This window comes from Phlebotomus argentipes, unplaced genomic scaffold (assembly GCF_947086385.1).
Source record: "Phlebotomus argentipes unplaced genomic scaffold, Phlebotomus argentipes genome assembly contig_5, whole genome shotgun sequence".
Lineage (NCBI taxonomy): Eukaryota > Metazoa > Arthropoda > Insecta > Diptera > Psychodidae > Phlebotomus > Phlebotomus argentipes.
The window spans coordinates 9,549,869-9,572,887 of NW_026776165.1; the positions used below are offsets into that span (position 1 = coordinate 9,549,869).

Genomic DNA, 23,019 nt, shown 5'->3' on the forward strand with positions numbered 1-23,019 from the left:
AAAAAAGTTTTTAGAAGAAATTTTAAGCCCAAGAATGGACATAAAAGCGTTAAAAATAATGTTTAGACGAAAAAACTTTCTTTCACCTTAAGAAAAAAGCAATTCTGATCGTCAGATTGCTGTTTTGGATATGATTCTTGAAGAGGAAATTATATTTAATGAAGGAAAAGACTCGAAAAAGGAAAAAGAAGTGAAAAAAGTAGCGAAAAAAGCGAATTTAATGAGAATCGAACCCGCAACTCTTTACGATCTTGTGCTAAATTCTCTTATTTGGAAGATTTGCGCTGGAATTTGTGCAAAAGTCTTTCTGTCTAAGACGATTTCGATAAAATCAAGTCCGATTTGGGAATGGTGGGAATATTTTGTAATTATTCTAAAGAATATTCTAGGAATGGATGGAATGGAATATATAAGGTAATTGAAGGAATGGAAATCATTTTTGTCCAACTTGAGCAACCCTCGAATAAATTACCAATGATTTGCTGATTATCATCAAAATATAAATTTATTCTCTCAAGTACAAAAAAGATGAAATGACAGTGAATTTTTCAATTCTTCGAGAGGCACTTCTGTTGTCCTTCACCTGAGTTGATCAGTTGTGACTCCTTTGAGACCGCTTCGGATCGTTTGGGGATGGAGAATCGTCGGGCACATGAAGTGCATCGAGTTTCTTGATGAGTTCATCGTCGTCCTCCTCTTTGGCCACTGATTTCTCATCTTTGTCATCCTCCAGGAGTTCAGCCAACTCCTTCTCCAACTCCTCCTGCTCAGCATTGTTCAGCACTACAGCATCCTTGCCGATGGCAGCCTCCACTTCCTCACTGATCTCAATGGCATCTCTCATCTCCTCGATGGTTTCCTCCACCATCGCAACAGTGATGCCAGACTTCTCCAGCGCATCCTGAAGACTCTTCCCAGCCACCTTGTAGGCCTGCACGATCTTCTTGTTGAACTTCACGTCGCGAATCTTTGTCAGAATTTCCTGAATATTCATGAGAGACTTTGTCTTCTGCTCAATATTCTTCAGGGCGCCATTTCTCCGCCAGAGACACAATTTGGCGAGTCTCCTGTTGGACTTTCGCACATTCTCTCGCGCCTTCTCCTCCTCCAGCTTCACCTGCTCCTCAAGCTCATCGATAATCCTCAGGAGTTCCTTCTCCATACGCTCCAACTGATAAATTGAGCACTCCAACCCCGTAATTTTCTGCACTTTCTCACCAGCGGCCGCGAATTTCACTAGACTCTCTGCATCTTCTTCGGCCGCCACTTGGCGAATGGTGACTTTCTTCTCACACAGCAGCGCATGAATGACCAGAGAGACGCCGTCTGGAGAGATTTTCAGTGCTTCTCCAGCTCGCTTTATCACTTCTGACTGCGGAAGGAGTTGATTGTCCAGCAAATTCAGCACTTTTGTCGACTGAATCTGTAAACAGACAAATGAAGATTAGAGATTCTCAGTAAGAATTGCTCAAAGTGCAGAATAGACGAACTAATTCCGCTGTTTCAACCGGAATAATAAAAGAATGTCCAGAAATTGATGGAAATATAAGTGAAAATATTATGAAATACGCAGAATATGTGATGAATTGTTAACTTGGTAACATTTTGCGAGGTTTGCGATGAATAATTATTTATTAAGAGGTGTTTAAACTCGCCTAATTAGTCCATTGGTTAAATTGTGGTATAAAAATGTATAAAAAGGGAAAATATGTGAAAAAAAAACTTGCCATAAGTGGAATTCGAACTCATGACGGCAAGTGTGCGAAGGAAAAGGACGCGAAATTGCGATATTAACAGCTTTCCAAACTACTTTTGCGGAGAATCACAACTGAAGGAGAATCGAACCCGCGACACTTCACAATCTTGTGCTAAATTCTCTTATGTCTAAGAGATCTCTTAATGTCCAAGACAATTTCGAAAAAAATAAGTTCGATTTGGGAATTGATGGAATATTTTGTTATTATTTCGAAGAATATTCCAGGAATCGACGAAATAGATTATAGAATATATAAGGAACAGATAAGAATGGAAATCACTTTTCTCCAACTTGAGCAACCCATGAATTCTTGGCATTTCTCGTGGAATGTTAGCAAGAAAGAAACGAAAAATACCTCAACAACTTCCTTCACAATGAAGGCAATCTCAGTGAAATTGGGCGGGAAAATTCTGTTCTTCACTGTCTCCAGTCCCCATTTCAGTGGCTTCTTCACCAGCACATTGGCTGTCCAGCTTGCCCATGTGTGCTGAGGTGCTTCCAAAAAGTCCTCCTTGGCTGTCAACTCTCCAGACGCCAGCATTTCCTCAAATACTCGGGCGATGCAGTAGGGCTTCCTCTCCTTGCGCCAGAACGCTTCTGTGATATCCTGCACAGTCACTTCGGCTGTGCCTCGCCACTGGCAGTAGACAGAGATCATGTCTCGCCAGAACTTTAGCTTTCCCGCGTAGTTTTCAGGATTCACAAAACGTTCCCGGAAAGGTGAAAACAACACAGCCATTCTTGTGTCATCACTCCAACATTCGGGCAAGAATTTCGAGGGGATTCCCCCATGATTCTCCATTGCGTCCATGGACACTGATAAAGGATGAACTTGAGAGGATGTTTTTGCACAAGTGATGAAATTGCAACACTCTGTTTATTAGTAAAAAGCACCAGCGATTTTATTGTTCCGTGCGTTTTGACAAGCTTTATTCACCACCAATTCACCACACTGAATTTCTCCATGAGACGCAACATTTTCAAAAACCAACCGTTATGCAGACAAGACTCATAAATTGCTTTAAAAAGTGCCTTCACCTGGCATTATCTTATCTGTACATGATCTATAACTACTTATGTGCCTAAATATTGTATTTTGTGATTATATTTCCCACACAATTTCCTTTTTTTCCCCTTTTAATGCTGTACGGTCCCAGCCTTTTCGGCCACAAGACCACAATTTCCTTTCAGTCAATCTCTTGAAAAACTTTCGTTAAGTTTGTCAACGTTGACATACTTTCCCGCAAGAGGCGCCGCCGTCGAACGTAAAGCACGTTGTGTTGGTGTTTTTTCTGCCGATTGAAGCGATTGAAGCAAAATTACCCTATGAATATTCTTGTCTTGATTGATTTACCGGCAATGTTCTACCCTTGAATTTAACAGACAATTCATTCATACTCATTCTCTGCGATGGTAAAAACCATTCAATATCCTACAGTTGTATCCCTAAAGATTTATAATGATGCAAATATTGATTTTGGCAAAGAAAAACACAAGAAATTATATAATGCATTGATTTAAATATTTATTGTTCTCCACTTATTCAACAATTCATGTCAAAAGAAGACCGACGAGGCAAACGACAAGAGCGACGATGGTCAGGAGTACACTGACAGGATTTGTTGGATCGAAGGTGCTCAAGAGATCATCGAGGTCCGGGAGATCTATAATGGGTGGAAGTAACTGTCTCGCTTCTCCTTTTGTCGTTCCTGCACAATCAGCCGGAAGGACAGCCGCGGCGGCAACAAAGACGAAAAGTGTGATGAGGATCTTCATTTTTTAAAAATTGGGATTGTTTCCTTTCAACTTGTCTCTCACTAGTGATGATTTTGGGCATTAGTTCGATTTATTTATAGGCGAAATGATCGCGAAGAACGCAACAGAGATCCGTGATCTTCTACTAAAGTGAGCAATATTTGATCAGTTGAAACGTTGGCGTTGTTTTTTTTTTTTGAAAAGTCGATCAAGACCAGCAAGACCTAGATTAGGTTGGAAGATTAAATATTTGGAATTTGCCTCTGGTCTTTCCATCTAAAGGTCGCTCTTGTCGCCCTTAAAATATCGTAATAATATTCAGAACGAGGACAAGAATTCCAATAGCGCTTCTTGACATAAATTTTATAATCTGGGCAAAAAAAATTTAGCTATAAAAACACAATATTCCGTAAAAAAATTAGCAAGTCAAGCTGTGGATAAGAACCAAATATGAATATCATCTTCACGCTTCTTGGCATTCTTGCCATTTTGGTTGTTCTTCCTGCCGAAGGAACTGCAAAAGACACCAGAAGTGTCCTGTTACGATCAACAGATCCCACTGATCTCCTAATCAGTCCTGAAAATCTACTCTCTGCAGGCGGTTTATTGCTAATCCTTATCCTTGTCTTTGTGGATATTATGAGTGCTTTGGGCTGAACACTTGATTATTGGCAATAAAGTGTGAATTTCAACAATCTTAAGCAGCATTTCCATGATGATTTCTGGAAATTCCAAGCGGAAATTGTGGATGAGTAGTGAAAAATTCCTCCTGCGAAGTTTTTTCTCTCTCCTTTCACATCCGCTCATTTATGGGAAAAACAGTCTTATTTTTGTTCATTATCTCAACATCAAATGTCCGTGGAGACATGAGCTTCCGCGAGATAAGTTAATAAGAACAAGAGAGGGAATTGGCGACGGCTTAAAAAGTGATCTTTGATTTACTATTTGCGTGTTGGGATTGTGCATTTGTTGGTGTGTCTCGCGTATCGCCCACGAGTCCAATCAGTCACCGAGATAAGGGCTGTCTTCGCATGGCCGATAAGGGGAGGAAGTTTGTCGTAAAAGAAAAGGCTGAAAAGAGAACAAATTGAGGAAATATCGGAATAGAGATTGTGTGAATGAATATGTTCTAATTGGATGGCACTGATTCACAGCGATATGCCGTCCATTAATTAAGTGAATTGGCTGCTCCTTGTCAATCAGGATGTCTCAGCCGGAGATTCCCATCGCTGGGCACGCGTGACGACAGAGCTGTGGTCAAATAAAAGGCCACTTGGCGGATTCATTGCTGGAATTCTCGTTTGTGCAGCTTAGCGTGTGTTGTGAAATTGCAATGAAGGGATTTACTTTCGTCCTGTGCCTGGCTTTCGCCACCACGGCCGTCCTGGGAGACACCAGGGAGCAGTGCGAGGCCGGCAACCTGTCTCCTGGCTACTATCCTCACAGTCGCTACTGCAACAAGTTCTACAGTTGCGTCTTCGACACTCTGTACGAGCACACCTGCGTGTCACCTTTCGTGTGGAACAACGACATCCAGAACTGTGACTATCGCGACAATGTGGAGTGCAACGATTTGGTAAGCATGCCTAGAAGTTCTGTAAATTCCCCAGGCTGCTTTGCATTGCAGTATTGTGAAAAATATTCATAAAATGTTACATGAATGTGGTTTAAAATTGTTAATAACAGTGTCTGTAAAGAAAGTTCATGACTATTATTGCTCAAGCAGACAAGGCTGTTTTTTCCTCGAATTACGCGACGAAGGATTAAACTAAATTTGAATGCTGGAGTTCAATTTTCAGCAGTATTCTAACAATTGAATCCTTTTTTTTCAGATCATTCCTAGCAGTCGCATGGACGTGGCTGATGAGATTATGCCAGAGCATATTCCAGAGCCCGTTCTTGGAGATGACACTCCCCAGACCGCTCAGGGATGCCCCTGTGCTCAGGCCTGCCAGGGCTGCCAGGGTTGCCAGGGCTGCCCATGTGCCCAGGGATGCATGGGAGCCGATGAGGACGCCCCGGCGAGCGCTTGTGGATGCGGATGTGCGGGAGCAGCTCCAGGAGGGTGTGCAGGTGGATGCCCAGGTGGCTGCGGATGTGGCTGCGGATGTGGCTGCGCTGCTGCCCCCGGTCAAGTCCAGCAGCCATGCCCTCAAGTTCCCGGAAACGGCCCAGCCACTTGTCCCTGCGGCTGCGACATCACTGACGACATTCCGAGGCCACCCACACCCGTCGATATCGTTCGTAGATTGGCACAAGCCGTCCAGCCGCCCCGTCCAGGTTGCGGATGTGGCTGCCAGAATTGCCAAGGAGCCAACAACATGCCCTAATCTAGACCCACGATTTTACTAGTTTGAGTCATTGTCGAAAGCGCATTATAAATTTTTCTTCCTCCTTCATTTCCCGGATAAAATTTGTTCTTGCGAAAATGTACCAGTTCCATTTAGCTTCTGAGCAATAAATTTATTGTACCGACTCATTGCTAGTTGCTTCATTGTTAGCTGTAAAACCAATTGCGCAGCGTGACTGGCCTGATTTGGGATTTACAAAGTAATTTACTACAGGGCTTCTGCTTCTGATAAGGTGAGTGGAATTTTTCTTAGAAATACCAAAGACTTTGTTGATTGCTTGAGTTTTTATTACAAAAATGTGAAGTCATTGGCATTAACACTAGACTAGTTCGGCTATTTCAGTATTGATCCTCTAATTAGTCAATTAATACACGAAAACCTCTGGCTCGGGTTCGGGCTCTGGTTCGGGCTCGGGCTCAGGCTCTGGCTCAGGCTCTGGCTCTGGTTCAGGTTCGGGTTCTGGCTCGGGTTCGGGTTCTGGATCTGGCCCTCCAGTGGCTTCGCACTGCGCCTCTTCTGGCGTAGTGCACCACAGGTTTACTCTGTCGAAGTGTTGACCAGGGGCACACGACTGTTCTATGGGTTCTTGATTTATGCAGATGTAGTACCTAGAAAACATAGAAAAATCAGAAATGAAGGCCTGGCCGAAATCCTCCTGATTCACTTACCGCTCGCAGTCCATCGGATGAGGTAATCTTTCTACTTCGCCCGGAGTTGGGTTCTCAGAACAGATCGGATACGGACAATCCGACAGGTTAGGTGTGGTACATTGCTGGGAGGCCGAATCCCAGTGGAGATCTCCGGAACAACGACGGGTCTCGGTTGCACCGTTCACGCATCGCACGTACTGATTGCACGTCAGCGGAACTCTCTCTTCCCAGAAGTCTCCTGCGAGACATTCCGTGGTTCCTGCATCTGGATCACATCCGGCATCCTCAGGATATGTACATACACCAGTTCCTTCAGTGGTTCCGGGACGGAAGTGCAGATCGTCTACACACCTCCCGGCCGCTCCTGTTCCATCTCCGAGGCAGTAAATGAATCCGTTGCAGTCACCGGGAAAGGCGAAGTGTCCTTGCACTCGATCCACGCAGAAGCCTTCCGGCATAACCAATTCCTGTGCCACTACAAGACTCACTTGCAGGCTCACAAGAGCCAAGATCACCACTGAAAAATCAAATAACAGCAGTTGAGTACCTTCAAACCACTTCTAGCTCTCCACAGACTCACACTTCACACTCTCTCGCATTGTTCCTTAATGGTGGTATAGTCCTCTTCGAGATGATGAGTAGAGAAAATTTCACAGAAAGATTGCTTCTCTTGTACTTCACAACCTTTTATACTGGGTCTCCAATCTTCAGAAGGGAGCAATCTAATCTATCGTTCATGGAACTGTGATAAGGGAATTCCAGCGAGGACTTAACTTGATCTCCAAACTACAAAAGCATAAATTTTGTGAAAGACGAGGCTCTATTTTGCCTTGATAAACACCGACCACAAGTAATTCATTGATGTTAACCAAAATTTCCAGTGAACGTACAGTGCGTGTCAAAAGAGTTGGGCCAAGAAGATTGAAATAAATTTCACAAATCGCTTTATTCTGATCTTGTCTTTCTTCACCTCTCTGTTCCCCCCCGAAATAGAAGCATGATTTCAAGAAACTCCACAGTCCAAAATTGACATCATCGACAATTTATTTCTATGTGTCATCAACTCTTTGATGTTGAAATCCCCCAGTAAACACTCTTCCTCAATTTATCACCTTATAGAAAATCACTCAACACAGTCCTTTGTAATCTCAAAAAATGTCGATTAGATAAAAAGAGAGTGAGAAGAAAGCAGCAGCATTATCAGAGACGGTTAAATCAAATCACTTGCTGTGGCAGACAACCTGTGGCGCCCAGTTGCAGGTGAGGAGGCGAGGATCAAACAGGAGACCTTCGTCGCAATGATAGAGAACAGCTCGGTTGTGCTCGCATCTGTAGTAGGCTCCGCAGTTTGCTGGGTGAGCGATATACTCCCACTCTCGGCCGTTGCAGTCCTGTTGCGAATATGTTATCACTACGAATTTTCACCCAAAGACAACTTGATTCTTACCGGAAGGAAGGGGTCCACATCGGGCAGGGGTTCAGGGATACAATTGACCTGGTCCGGCCAGTTGCATGTGCTGATCGAGGGATCGAAGACCAATTTTGCATCGCACCGTTGCAGCATTGGCACGTTGTTCTTGCAAACATAGAAGCTGTTGCAGTCGTAGATATTTGGCAGATAAGCTCCATCGTGATACCTGTAGACATATTGAATGATTAGGGACGAAAATATTTCAGTAAATTTTCGGGAAATTTTACATGCAGTCCGGAGCTGGGCCTATTGCCGGACCCTCAGTTTCATAGCATCTCACGTTGGCTGCCCAGTCGCAAACTTCCAGATCGGCATTGAAGAGGAGTCCCCAGTCGCAGGACTGGAGCTTGGGCTGTCCAGCGAGGCAGATCACGAAGGAGTTGCAGTTGCTCGTGGGAAACTTTCGTCCGTCTGCCTGGTTGTGGCAGCTGGGCAGATGATTGTTCCTACTCTGCGGCCGTTCGCGGCATCCGTGGCGAGAGGGAACGTCGCACCGGAGTGTCCAGCGATTGAACTCCTCTCCAGAAGGACAGGACGCCTCCACTAGGTTGTTGTCATCGGCACAGGTCATGTACATCTGGCAACTGGAAGGGTGTGGATAGCCCTGGATCTCCCGACCGAATCCACCGTTCAGAGGGCAGCGCCAATCCCTGGCGACTGCAACTCCCAAGAGCGCGCACAGCACGAGAAAATGCCCACGAGAATGCATATTGGCCCTCAACTGCCAACATTTCCGCTCGATGGCCTCTTAAATAACCGAAACTGGGCGCCTTCCCGCGCTTTCCCGCCGATACATCACTCCCATCGCCAGTTGGCTTGTATAGATCAGCGATTATGTCACTCGATAGGGCGATATTGACGTATCAATTTACGAAAGACACCCGGATGTCTCAATTATCACCTGTTGGACGTTCTAAAAGAGTGTCTTGCTTTTTCTATTTATTCAATTATTTTTCATCTTCTTCACAACTGATTTCCGACTGTTTGTGAGGACCATTGTAATTTTGTAGATGAGATAGAGGAAACTCATGATAGCAACTGTGAAGAAGGATATAACGTCGACATTGTGGAGTGTTAAGATATTTAAGTGAATGGAATTACTGCGTAAGAACTCTACATCAGGATTCCTTATAATAAATTCAATCCACCATAACATTCTTTCTTTTGGGGAGATGGGTTGATCTCTGAATAAACGCGAACGTATCCTTGCATTGTCTCTATAATCAGAAGAAGTCATCATCTTCTGCACAAGTTGATAAACTTCGTCAGACGTAAAGCTATTGATCATGATCTTCTCGGCAATTCCGGCTTTAATCATTTGATCCGCATTCTGAGTCAGAAAATAATTGAAAATACAAACTTAGATAAGGTTTCATACTCTTCCCATTGTGCACTTACCGTGAACTGATCGAGGAAGACAGGAACTGCAAGGATAGGCACACCGTGCCAGGTAGATTCGAGAGAACTGAGGAGTCCGCAGTGGCTCATGAACAGTTTGGTGTTGGGATGAGTCAAGACATCGTTCTGCGGAATCCACTTTCTAATTATCACATTCTTGGGCACATTTGACAATTGATCGTCATCGAATTTCCATAAAAATGTGTATTGAGGCAATTTCCTGAAGGCCTCAATGAATTTCTGTATCCTTTCCTCGCCTAGCATCCAACTTTTCACATTCGTACCCATGCTGAACAGGATCAAGCCATTCTGAGCATGATCGAGGATGTCCTGGAGGTCCTTCGGCAGAGTTGAGGTCTTCTGCAGATGCATTCCTGCGATTGGGATGACATTGGGCAGCACAGGCTCTGGCTGGTACACGGCTGGGCTGTAGTTGATCATAGCTAGGCGGGTCTGACGTTCTAGGTCAGCAAAGGGAGGTAGGTCTGGGAAGTCCTGCTTCGCAATTGCGTGGATCTTCGGCAGTGCATAGTATTGGCGATAGAAGTAATCGAAATAGTACACGAAGGTGTTTTCCACTCTCCCGAAGAAGGTCTCTGTTGCGCTTGTGCCGAAGTAGAAGGGAATGTAGGCCGGATACAGGGATGATCCGACGAAATTGAGCGTGGGGGCGATTCCACTGAAGGCCGACATGATAATTAAGGGAGGATTCTTGAACTTGTGCTGAAATCCTAGCAAAACAGGCAACGCCATGTAGTCATAAATGACCAGATCGAAGTGAAAGTCATCGGGATAGGCCAGCAACTGATGATAACCCTTAGACTTCCTGACACCTGCCAAAGTGGCCACGAACATCTCCACCTTGTCAATCAGAGTGTTAATATTTCCATTCTGGCCGAAGTTCATCATGTTAAACTGCTCATCGCCGTCAGTCTTGTAGAATTCTTCGTACACTTTATCGTTATGCAAGTGCGTCAAGTTCGCCACTGGATTGGTGTCAATATCAGCACTCATTGAAGTCACATTGTGACCTTGCGCCACAAGAGCCTCATTGACGGTGCGGAAGAAAAGGTGATGACTAGGCGAAGGAAGTCCCTCGAGAACCAGTATATTTGCACCAAAAGCACCAGAGAGACCGAATATGATGATTCCCAAGATCACAAAACGCAGCATTTTGGCTCAGAAGCTGATCACTCACTGACGATAGAAAGTGTCGTTCCACACTTGATGGGGAAATTATCTTAATATTGTGGTCAGGCAATCAACGACCCTTGCTTTTGTGACAACGATATCAAGCTGAAATCGTCACTAATCTAATCATGGCTTTTATCTTCAATGATTTCTCTGGTTATTTTCGTCGCATCTTCAAATTCTTCTAAAATTTTATTTCAAAAGCCGACACTTTTAAAGAGATACTCACCAGAAAAGTTCCTTCTTTAATTTCAGGCAAAACTAAACAAAGTTGAGGCTCAATTTTCTGTATTGAGAGTGACGGAAGTGAAGAGATGGAGTGAGGAGCACGTGTGTGCAAATGCTGAATAATTTGTCTGTCAAATAACCCATGAGTGTTAAAGAGCTTTGTGGACAATTTTTCAAACAAAGAACTTAAAGGGCGTCAAAACTCTATATATATGTAAATGTGCAGCTGTAATTTTATATGATAATAGATGTAAATAGAATTTGAGCAATTTTTCCACTTGATTTCAACACAGTTTCACAGTAATTTGTGATCCAGCAAAAATAATAAATAGAACGAAACATTTTCGTGTTTATTTGCCAAACTGTTATTATTAAGTTTTATAATATTACTTTGAAAGATTAATCAACAGAACTCGACATTTTACCTTACAATACATTCCTCATTCGTATGGAAAAAAAGAAAAGGAAAACACCTTTCCAGACTGCATTGCTCACCAGCCCTGAGCGATGCAGTGAGAAAAGGTGAAATAAAATTAGCAACTATTCATAACCAAATTAGTCTCGTGAGGGTGTTTCCGGCGAAAACACCCCAGAGAGGAGGAGAAATTGCGGAATGGAGAGTTACAAACTGAATGTCGACAGGGAAATTAAATACAATTTATCTCATAGCTAACAATTCCAAGTGTCTTCGTCTGTTGTGAGTGTTTATTAACTAACATGTTATATTGCTAATAGACTTTTAATTTATTCCAATAACGAAGAGTTTCTGTTAGTGTTTGAATACGGTTCTCTTTTATACATTTACACTTGATTTAGTGAAGAGATCTTCTCCCCAAGGAGCGACCAGATCCTGGCCTCAATACACATTACTGTCCAGCTGGTGTGGTGACAGAGAAGCGCCGGCCAGGAGCTCGTGAGCTGTCAGGATGCCATCCTTGTCTGTGTCCACGAAGCGCCTCAGAATGGACTTGGTGAGAATTGGATTGTTCACCATTTCGTTGACAAACCAATCGATGGGAAAGCTAGAAGATAGAAAAAAGGTAACTCTCTCTCACATTTGCCACTGAAATAGAGATGCTCATCTGAGCATTTAATATGCAAGAAAGAATGGCGATAAACTCCTTTTTGTCTCCCACGAGTGATGCCCTTTTCAACCCTAAGATGATACTCATATAAAAAGTCCTCAATTTGGGTGTCTTATTGACACTTTGTCTCTTTGACGTGGGATGGTAACACATCAAGCATTTAAATTGTGAATTTAGGTGAAATATAAAACTCTGAAGGAATGGCTGAAATTTAGGAAGTCCTTAGACTCATTTGAATTATTAGGACTCATGGCAGAGGTCAAAGTTCTTTCAATGAGCGAGTCAAAGTCATATTTCAGTAAAAAAGTATTCAGAACGAGTGGTTTGATGATGAATATAAAGGTATAATGTCAAAGAACACGTTAAGTAAGCGTTTTTTGTGTATGTTCCGAAATTCTACGAATTTTTGTGATACATTTATGTTGTTTTAAGATAATATGTGCTTTTTGCAATACATTTATTATTCACTCACCTCTCAATGGAATTGTCAGTGACAATTTGCTCAAATGGATCCTGATTCTCCACCATTTCGTCCAGGAAGTGTGTCTCCCTCTTGCCATAACCCCATGGAACTGCTCCTGGGAACACAAGAAAGCACATCACAACCAATGCTGCAAATTCTTCAGGGGAGTCCCGAGATTCCCCACCTTCTTTCAGTTTTATCATCTGGGCTCTTTTGCCGAAGCCGCGAGCAGTCATCATCTCTGTGTTGCGGAAGGGTGCCCGGATGGAGCGGGGAATCTTGGCGGCTCTGGACGCCGCCAGGGCAATGGATCTGGCCGGGCCGCAGTGTGACGAGTGGAGAAAGACCGCCGCCGAGACCATGATGAAGAATAGCATCCGGCACATTGAAGTCATTCTATGGATATAATAAGCGGAAATTGGCCTTTTAATCCACATCTCCCACAATCTGTACGGTTATTAAACATGAAGTCCTATTCATGTACTACATTGACTCACAAATAGATCACAGGATATTTAATTATCTTGTAAAGTTTCTGAGTTTATTTACTTCCGGCCAATTTCACAAGGAACTGTAAAAAGCTTCTTTTTCCACTTCATAGTAAAACTTTCAGAATGCGTTCTTTGATGTTGCAACAAGTTTGCAATATATTGCTGCGTTTGATGTGACTTGAAATTAAATTTCTGCTGAATGCCGTCTTTATCGGGATATCAGATATAACTAACCATCAGCCACTTGGAATTGACCTCATTTTTCTCCACCGCACATCACCTGAATGAGGAGATATGTGCGAATTTTGACTTTTCACCGCTGCCAGGATGCTCCTATATTCGCCCACTCTTCCGGCGACAGGAAGAGTGGGTGGAATGCCAAGCGGAAAAAGTGTATCAATTTGTCTCCTGCGTGAGGAGCATTTCTTCCTCTGTGCTTTCAGCACATCTCTTCCCGCCAATTTGTGGCTATTAAGCTGATGACGGGCGCGTCACATTCTGTTTGGCAAATGCACAAAAATTCACTCGCAAAATGCGTGGTTTCATTTGCTTGATGGACACAGAGATCAAATCATCGAGAATGTACTTTTCGGTGCAATTACATATTTGGTGTGGAGTGTTTGAGCTTAGAAAATTCCAACGCGGAAGAGCTTGATATTCTTCAAGTTTGACTTTAGATGTTTAATAAGAATTTAATACTACGCATATTAGAAAGTGAGCTAATATTTATTATCCACTCGTATGAGAAAGTTTTAACAATAATGAGAAACGGTTCGCGCCTCGCCATTAAGTGTGTATTACAGTGTGTGTAAATAAGAAACTTCGTCTTATTGTATGTTGCTAATTGTGTTTCATCATTATTATTCTATGTAATGAAAATATTATAAAAGGATAATCTTCTCTTTCAAAACTTAACTGAGCTGCTCTGCAAGAAAAGAAGAAAACATGGCAAAAAGTAGTCAGCATAGCTTCTAATCTCATGTCTTGCCCTCTTAATGGGGAGGCTTGAAAGAAAAGTTTGCTAAGGCAGAAAAACAGTAGAAGACATTTTGCAAGATGAAGAAATACGGACAGGAATTCATCGCATTGTCCGTCACCCTAAAAATACCCTCCACAAAAAGGGGGAAGCAAAGTCCAGAAGAATAAATATTCGTCTTTCATGTGACAAATGGTCAGCAAAGATTAGAAGGTATCTGTCTTTGCCGATCCACTTTAGTCTTTACTCAATTCATTCAATTCTCACGGCAAACTCTCACGGCAAACTCTCACGGCAAAGAGAGAAAGAATGCAATCAGGAAACTTTGAGATTTTTCTACAAATTAAATATTTTGCATGAATTCACATCAAATAACTTTAGCTCATCACGAAGTAAATTTAATAATATGCAATTTGTCATTTCTTAAATATTCCTGAGAGTAATAAATTCAATAATAAAATGCATTTAAATTTTTTCTCATAATCTACTATGAAGGAAAAGATGAAGTTTCTGTGCGAAAAAAGTTACTATTCACGCAAATCTGTAATAAAATTACGCCAGTGAAAAGACGCAAGAAATGCGCTCGGAAGGAGGCAAAAAAGCCCCAGAGAAATGCTCTGGTGACCTTTTAAGCTCCTCTATTGTCCAAATCCCACTTTCTCCTGCTCATAAAGTGCCAGAATGTCTCCTTCCTTTGCAGGAATTGAAATCTCGTCCTGTGATTTATTTGATAAGCTAACTTTGGCACACATCCGGATATTCCTCGGGCAATAATTGAGATGGAAAGACGCTCTTCTCACATTGATTTATTGTCTGGATTTCTTGCTTCACTTCACTATGCAAATCGTTCATTTCATCACACAAAAATACAATTAATTGCTGTATGCTCTGCAAGACGAGATTAAATTGGCAGAGAGATTAGAAATAATAAGAAAAATACCTTCTTGTGGCAAATTTATAATGGATATCACTAATGCAAAGGTAAATTTAAAAGCATGGCACAATTTTGCCACCCTTCGCAAATCAAACGTCTTCCTCAGCTTCACGCCCATTCCAGCGCACATGGGAAAATCTTACTTAATCCAATTAAAGGTTTTATGAAGTTTCTGTGGTGAACATGGCGCAGAAATATCCTCAGCCCACCTGTTCATGGGATATCCACACAGGATGTGCATGAAGAGATCCTAAATATTGCCTGTGTTTATTGTGGTTCCGACATGGCTCGTGTTTAAATTCTCTGTATACTTTCCTGTGGACCCAAATATTTAAGTACGGCGAACTTGTTAATTGGAATATTTTGGTTTGGGGAGTTGTTCAGCCGGTGGGATAAAATATAATAACATCGGAAAACACCCACAGAATTACCCAATTTTCACTGTCTTAATTATCACCTCATCACTGCCTTAACGCGATTTTAAGGAGTTTTTCACAGCGATTTTTCACACATTCAGCCACGCTTGCCATTTGATCGCATCTTTCTTTTCTACATAAAGTATTCAATTGTTTGTGCCCGGAGGAAATTTTTTTTATATTGTGTGTCGTTTTATTGCCATATGAATTTTTCTCAAGACACACTTTTTACAACGCATATTATAGCTTGAGATTTTGACTTGTTATTCATCTCTCAATCTGCTAACAAAGCAACAAGGCGCATTTTAGACTCCTTATGTCTTTTGAGAAGATCTTTCATTTGTCTCATATGTTTCTGGAGTAACATAGAAAATGTAGATTTTGCCCTGACAATCACTTTTCTTCTGAAGTTCTACGCACAAAACATTTTATGGACATTTGTAGAAAACAGATTTTTAGGCGCATCTTGTTTTCTTGCAAAAAATATCGCTAATTGCATTATACACTGTAAGTTAATGGAGAAAACTCTGTTTTGTGTTCTGAACTTTGCACATGTTTTCTAATAATAATAATTTTCCTCATTCTTTTGGTTGGAAATATGACCGAATAGAATAAATCTTTTCAAGAAAATCATCTTAAATTGAGACAGTGATTTTTATTTGAAAAATAACTTGTGTTTTGCATAGGCAAAGACTCGTCGTGGTCTAAAAATAAGCATCTGAAACGCACTCAGTAGACCAATAAAAAATCATCCCTCAGAAGTACTTCTCAAAACGCAATAAGCGTGATGATGGGGAAAATTGCCAATATAAGATGATATCAAGCAGAAAGGGTCAAGTGCAGTGTATAGTAAATTGTTCCCGGAAGAAGAGGAACTAGTTTCAAGATGAATTGGAGGGTTTGCCAGTGAAAATGCAATATTGCTTCTAGGAAACTGGATGTTATATTGCCGAAAATATTTATTTGAAGTTACTGCATGGGAGGAATATTGCAAAATCTAAAGACATCGTGAGTAATACAATTGGAAAAAGCTTCGCCTCATGCATTTATGCACTCTGTTGTGTGGGAGGAAATTGAATCAGGTGATAAGGAATTGTGTGAATGTGGACAAAACCATGTCGTATTTGCTGCGCTCTCAGTTTTTTCCCACCCCTTTTGCAGGTGTTAAATGAAGATTAAAATAGTGCCATTATGTTGGCAATATTTGTGCACAGTTGTTCTACCTTTTTGCTCCTCCGTAAGCAATCTTTTCCAACACACATGAATTCCCATTTCTCTCAATTTCCATTAAAAGTACGACTGTATGATGTCTTTTTTTTTCACCCCGCCACACTTTGGCATTCCAGCTTCACCTCCACGATTATTATGAATTATCTGTGGAGTGGGATTGTCGTTCTGTGCTTTCTTCGCTGCCGTTTGTCACCTGCACTGAAATATCTTGAGATATTAAAATACAATAAATATCACTAAAAGTGACCGAGTGAAATATTGAATTCATAAATTCTACTTCTTCACACGTGAAGATTCGTCTGCGTTGGTGTCGAGCGTGTAAATTGATATGTAGTCACATTTATGTATCTCTCACGTGTTTTATGACATATTTTGTCAATCTGTTGGGAATGAAATTCCACAGGCGTTTCCCAGTCCTTTGCACCCTTCCTTGTGTGAAATTCAAGAACACCAAGTCAAAGCTAAGCGTCGAACAAATTGCCAGTTTGACTTCAATGCAGAAGAAATTCCACATAATGCGTGTATTTTATAGACCACCCGCGCAAGTACGAAGGAATTGATTGGAAAACCACAGAATTTCTCGGAAGTTTTCATTCAATATTGTGAATTTGTGTATGCAGAATACTTTGTGAGGCATTTTCCTATAACAAATCTGAATACAAGAGATGGAAGGAAAAGTTATTGGAACGCATTCTCTCAAGTGCACTATCAGAAGAAAACTTTATCTACAAATGCAGCTGCAAAATTCAATTACAATCTCATATACAGAGACTATAGACAAAATTCAGATACTTGCAAAATTTTAAAGAGTCTTCTCCATAACTTGTGAATTCACTGATTTACCCTCTGTGTCTATTTTTAACCCCAGAATTTCACCATTCACCAGAGAGTTTAAATATAGATAGAAGTTCAACAAGTGAAATTGAAACTTTGGCGTATTTCGCGTAATATTGCACGTCGACAATGGGAAGAAATGCCATCAATTGCCTCGTTATTTGCTGAAGAAACATCGCCATCACTTTCTCCACATCTTCGTTTATCCCGTGATTTATTGTTTAAGACACCAGCAAAAGGACAATTTTTATTTTACAAATTTATTATTGAATTCCCACCATTCTTCTCCCTTTCAACAATATTTGCTTTAACATATCATATTTCGTGAATTTCCTACGAAAGAATGAGGAAAGTATATATAGATATAATGTGTTTTTATCATCTTGTGCAAACATTGCTTGCACGAGAACACATGCTTCTCCTAGTCAATGTTGTTTCTAGAGATGCAAAAAATCACATATCTCGTTAAAACAATTGCTCTTGCGGAATAACATTTTCTGTAATTTATGAAATGTCATTCAGAAACTCCAATGACCGGAAGAATAGTTTGAGAGAAAGCTCAAGGCAAAGACTTCAAAACAATTACATTTAGAGAGCATCTCAAGATGTAATTGATCCAATCAGATGTGAATAAATCAATCATGTGGCAATATTAATTTCATCACAGAAATTACATAATTGGTATTAATTATGAATTTCATCACTGGGCGGGGGCGGAAATTGAGTGAAAGCGACTCAATTAAACCCAGTGGCGGTTTCTTGTTAGTCAATTTCGAGGATTCTTTATGGCTGGGCTTCGCGCCTCGAGTGCCCATTACGACGCAAATCGAGCGATGAAACATCCTGATTTATTCACTCTCCAAATTGCCAATTGGCATTCTATTAATTCACTAATTTATTGATGATTTCTACCCACGAATTTCTTTTTGGTCTTCGCTCTCGTTTTGCACGTGTGTCGCCAATGAAAGAAGAGCAGGTTTTTTGGAATTCGTATCGTCAAGTTGGGGAAATAAAAGAGAAAGTTTGGTGAACTCCTGACGATTTGGAATACTCCTTCAGCATGCAATTCAATCTTCAAAAGGATATCCAACTGGAGAGGAGACATGGAAGTGTACATAGGATCACTTTCAAGGAGCGCGCAGTGTTATTTCAGGGTGTAAAATTTTAATAAAGTTCGATAAAAAAGGAGCATATTTTATGGCACTGAGGGAATTTTTACCGCATCCACAATAAAAGCCGATGCAGTAAAGAATGGGGGCTTCATCACTTACGTGGAATTAAATCTAGTGGAAACTTGCACACGCCGAACTATAGTCACACACTCTTCCCTCGATGATTATCACTGCACACTTGGCTGTGGGCGCGAGGGTGCGTCGTGTCGGAGACTCTGTGCGAGAATGCTGCCAGCAGTACAAGGAGACATCCTTTTATGCTGGACGGCGCGGCCGCCGAGCCGCCGCGACGGCGAAGGATCGGCCGAAGGATCTGCTCAGCTCGCATGTGTGACGTCATGGGGCCTTTCACTGGGCGGTCCATTGTTCCAGATCTCACTTTCCCACGACATATACAGCACCATTCCGTGGGAGGGCTCTATTAATCCACACAGACCGTCGTCAAATCTGCCAAATTACTTCCTCGCCCAAGGAATACCAGCTGTTAATCATGCTGCATTAGAAATTGCCACATTCTCGCCACTGATGTGCACATTTGTCCGATTCACCTCGTTTGACGCGGTGACTTGAATGCCAACTGCGAAAGAGAATCAATCTCCGCGCCTTTTTCATCTCACTCATTTATTATTTTAGGCAATGTAATCAACAAAAATTCGCATCAAATTATCATCCTTAATTGAGAGTACTTAATATATAATCTTATTTTCTAACATTACAGATAAGAAATTGAATAGTTTAAAGTGAAGACTAAAAGACAAAGATTCAAGATGTTTGATTGAACTTAATTAATCATAAGACATTCAATTGAAACTCCTTTGACGCATCAAAGTGATGGTTTTTGCTGAAAACATGTAAATTTTTCAATGAATTTCAAACCCCTTTCATTGTCGTTTTGTGAATGGGCGGGGCATATAAAGAGGCGTTCCTACGCAAACGCATCAATTCCTTTTATTCCGAAATGATATTATTGAATATTTACGTGGGATTGTTGTAAATTGAACACCTGCATACATGCTTATTACAATATTAAAATTGAACGCGTGAAGCGATGAAATTTTCAATTAATTCTTAATTACCATTTATTGATTCAAATGTCGCTTTATGTGTGTAAAATGTGAGCTGAAATGCAAACACTTGAATTCCTTGAATTGCAATCCTGAAAATTAATTCGACTAAATGTACTATGGTTAAAGACAATGTCCTGCTTTAATCATTTACTCAACTCTGCCACTCAGTTCTCATTATATGTTTCCTCGGAGCATGAATGTTTATTGAAAAGCATGGCGGCAAAAGACCACAAGAGTGGTTGGAGAGAGTGCAAAAAAACTCCAGGAAAAGTTGGAGAGATTAAACGATGCTAAAAGTAGGGCAATTTTGCTCGACAATTGCAATTAATGCGAATAATTGTCCCTGGAAAAAAGGTGTTGCTTCGCCTGTAATAATGAAAGCATGGCGAAGAAGTGTTATTAAAGATTTTTTTTTAGCAAATGCAGGAAAAGGTTAATGAGAGCTCCATCGGGAGTACAAGATAATGACATGTAATTGTTAGATTCATTTACGAAATATGCTTCTCTCCTTCAGCGTTAAGTTATATCGTCGATTCACTTGATACCGGAGAATGCCCTAAAAGTAGCACAGAATTTCTCAGAAGCAACGGCGAGCGTGGGCAGATCGTGGAATATGAAGACGATGCGACAGAAGTTGCTGAACTTTTCGGGATTCACTGCAAAAAATGATCCGCTGAAAATGTGAAGCTCATGTTCTTGAGCCAAAACACTGCCAAAAGCTGTCACAGAGAAGTCAGGTGGAAATCTGAGCCAAAGAAAGCATCCGCCGCCAGGACTTTTCACATCCACTTCTTCCGGCAGATTCTTCCGCAAGTAGTTGTAGACGAAATTGTGGCGTTCCTGCCAAAGAAAATTGCATTTCCTCAGTACAAAGAAGAACTATTGCCTTTGTGGCACATGATTTACCTTGTATTTCAGGAGGATTTGCTCGAAATGTTGGTGCAGAAGTCCATCTCTGATCAGAGTTGCCACCAGAAAAGATGTGAAGTGATTTGTAGCTCCGGTGCAATTAAGAAGTGTAGACTTTGCGAAGAATTTGGACACCCTTTGCGGACACTCTAGCCATCCGATTCTTGTTCCTGGCGAAAAGATCTTCGAAAAGCTTCCCAGAGACACAACATTTCCTTGGTAGTCCTCGTTAGCGGGATTATCGTAGGCAAAGAGTCGCTTGGGTGGCACTTTTGTGCTGTAACTCAGGAGATTCGAGGTGTCATCACTGGCGATTAGGAAATTCTCCTCCCGCGCCAATTCCACCAGCTTCCGACACACTTCCGCCGAATATGTCACGCCTGTGGGGTTGTGGAACACCGTCATGGTGTAATACACGCCCCAAAAGAGCTTCCCTTTGCACGGCGCGAATCTCTTCTCAGCCACCTTCCGCCTGAGATCGTCCACGTCTGGACCAGAGTCCATGTCAAATGCCACGGGCACGATTTCGATGGAGGTGAATTGCTGGAAAATGCCCAGGCCAAATGTCAGCTCGTCGACAAACAAGACGCCGTTCAAATCGAGAAGAGTGGTGAGAACCAACTGCATGGCGTGATGAGAGCCGCAGCTCAGCACCAAGTTGTCCCTGAGCACCGGATGTCCGTAGGCTTGGCTCAGAAACAGAGCCGTCTGCTCCTTCCACTCCGCACTGCCCGTGGGAGGACCGTACTGGAACTGCAGAGCCTCGCCTTCAAGCTGTTTTTCCTGGAAAATATCATAGCAATTTAGCAGTCGCATGTGCCTTTCTTGGACAGTTCATATATCTTCTCAGCTCGATGTAAATTTGCCTTTTAACTTTTTGCGCTCATATTTTGGTTTGAATTTCGCGTTTTGAATTTCTATACAACAGCAGAGTTTAAGACTGAAACAATCTCCTTTATCGATTCTTCTTTGTGAAAGGACATGCAGAGAATTTCCTCTACTGTTGAAGAATGCTCCAGAATATTCTGAAGAGTCACAGTTCTCTCAATGAGCACAGAATTAATTGAACAAGAAGATGGAGTTACTTCAAGCGGGGTTTTTTTTCTTTTAATTAATTAAAATGGAAATTTCTTATAATGTCTGAGATTTGGCGACTGTTGTCAGAGTTATTTTGCATTGTTTTGCGATATTTAACTACTAAATATAGTAAAAAAAAAAACCATATTTGCAGGTAATTAAACAAGTTAATTTACAGAGCTGACATACGTATGTTATGTCAATTTCGCTATGGAAGAACTTAACACGACATAAATTTTTTTCAAACAATTATAAATTCTAGTTTCTTACGGGTTTTCAGTAATTCTCTCATTGTTTTAATAAAGGGTTGTTTTGAAGAGATATAACGCAAACGAAAAATTGTTCACATTTTCCTCTTGCGCTTGAATTTGGCCACATAAATCATTTTATAGGGTTTCTATGTCGCACATAAATATGATGAATAACATAATTTTTTCATACACAACGTACATAATCTTGGAAAAACCACAAAAGTTAGTTTAAAACTTTAAAGTCAGCTTTAAAGCGCCAGATGTTATTGTTCCATACGCACTTCAGTCAAAACAATAGTGAAAAAGTTGTCTCAGATTGTGGTTATATTTGTAAGAACATTTCTTAATCAATTTCTTTTTAATATTGAAAATCATTATACTTAATCTCAACCAAGAAATCTTACAAGATACAAAATAGCTTCTTAAAATAAGTCTTACCAGAGTTTTTCTCGTTACTTCCTTAAAAATTTCACAAGCATCCTTCAGAATGTCTTTACTCACATAGCCAATGGCAAAATTCAATATATTTATAATTGGTGAAGTATCAGGTTCTGTTATAGCATTTTGCAATGCAATAAGTTCCATTTTGTCTCACTTCACTGCTTAAAATTTTCACAACGAATGAATTAAAGTCAATATGAATTGTGGCTTTTATATAAGTCGAAAAATAAATACAACAAAGTCATGAGATTGTTTAATTGGGCAATTAAAGCGAAAATCACTGTCTTTCCGCATTTTTTCCACCCTTAGATGAATCACATGTTGTTTGGGGAAGAAATATTGAGACAAAGAACCAAAATGTGTGATTAGTTTGCTGTCAACGGCTGATTAAAGAATATAATAACTCTGGCCAATCCGAGGGACGCACATTGTTGACGCAGAGAGCTTATTCCTCGCAATGTTGACCTAAGAAATTAACCTTTCCTCAGGCTCAACGATTTTCTAACGCAAACATCACATTTTTAGCAACTACACATCGAATCGTGGACTGAGGAGGACTTTATTGCAATTGTTGCGCTGTAAAGCAACTCCCAGAGCGCGACAAGTTGCATTGTTCGGGGTCATCAGCACCTGTTGATGGACAGTTTGTTGGAAAAGTGCAAACCACAGGGAAGACAAATATTTGCCCAACGCGAAAATAGTAAGTGGAAATAACGTGCGACTTCTGGGTTAATTGAACCCCAAATGTGGGTTTGTGCGCGCACTTCTCTGACCAGTGTCTGTGCGTGGGTGAGAAAATGAAGCAACATAGGAGGACATCAAAGCCGCCAAATCAAACACAAAACGCGGGAAAATTGACTCCTTTGCCGTCGT

General features: G+C 41.2%; 5 protein-coding genes across 6 annotated transcripts; all 5 read right to left on the reverse strand.

Moving 5' to 3' along the window:
- Positions 1-486: 486 nt before the first annotated feature.
- Positions 487-2,691, reverse strand: LOC132265990 (charged multivesicular body protein 7). Its single transcript, XM_059766805.1, has 2 exons — positions 2,112-2,691; positions 487-1,423 (listed from the first exon to the last, which is right to left on the reverse strand). The coding sequence occupies exons 1-2, from the start codon at positions 2,565-2,567 to the stop codon at positions 593-595; spliced, it is 1,287 nt and encodes a 428-aa protein (XP_059622788.1). The 5' UTR covers positions 2,568-2,691; the 3' UTR covers positions 487-592.
- A 3,452-nt stretch (positions 2,692-6,143) lies between these two features.
- LOC132255968 (protein obstructor-E-like) lies at positions 6,144-7,111 on the reverse strand. The gene is made up of 3 exons (XM_059752143.1): positions 7,093-7,111; positions 6,531-7,029; positions 6,144-6,470 (listed from the first exon to the last, which is right to left on the reverse strand). The coding sequence occupies exons 1-3, from the start codon at positions 7,109-7,111 to the stop codon at positions 6,227-6,229; spliced, it is 762 nt and encodes a 253-aa protein (XP_059608126.1). The 3' UTR covers positions 6,144-6,226.
- A 683-nt stretch (positions 7,112-7,794) lies between these two features.
- Positions 7,795-10,554, reverse strand: LOC132255969 (UDP-glucosyltransferase 2-like). Its single transcript, XM_059752144.1, has 3 exons — positions 9,382-10,554; positions 7,960-8,149; positions 7,795-7,903 (listed from the first exon to the last, which is right to left on the reverse strand). The coding sequence occupies exons 1-2, from the start codon at positions 10,552-10,554 to the stop codon at positions 7,991-7,993; spliced, it is 1,332 nt and encodes a 443-aa protein (XP_059608127.1). The 3' UTR covers positions 7,795-7,903; positions 7,960-7,990.
- Positions 10,555-11,034: 480 nt separating this feature from the next.
- LOC132265870 (allatotropins-like) lies at positions 11,035-18,625 on the reverse strand. 2 transcript variants are annotated; one of them, XM_059766656.1, is made up of 4 exons: positions 18,501-18,625; positions 12,533-12,744; positions 12,358-12,457; positions 11,035-11,822 (listed from the first exon to the last, which is right to left on the reverse strand). In XM_059766656.1, the coding sequence occupies exons 2-4, from the start codon at positions 12,741-12,743 to the stop codon at positions 11,657-11,659; spliced, it is 477 nt and encodes a 158-aa protein (XP_059622639.1). In that variant the 5' UTR covers position 12,744; positions 18,501-18,625; the 3' UTR covers positions 11,035-11,656. The 2 variants fall into 2 exon arrangements, with proteins under 2 accessions (XP_059622639.1, XP_059622638.1); XM_059766655.1 differs by having other exon boundaries at positions 12,358-12,463.
- Positions 18,626-20,002: 1,377 nt separating this feature from the next.
- On the reverse strand, positions 20,003-22,290 carry LOC132255970 (uncharacterized). The gene is made up of 3 exons (XM_059752145.1): positions 22,144-22,290; positions 20,375-21,160; positions 20,003-20,308 (listed from the first exon to the last, which is right to left on the reverse strand). Exons 1-3 carry the CDS (start codon positions 22,288-22,290, stop codon positions 20,003-20,005), a joined length of 1,239 nt encoding a protein of 412 aa, XP_059608128.1.
- Positions 22,291-23,019: the final 729 nt, after the last annotated feature.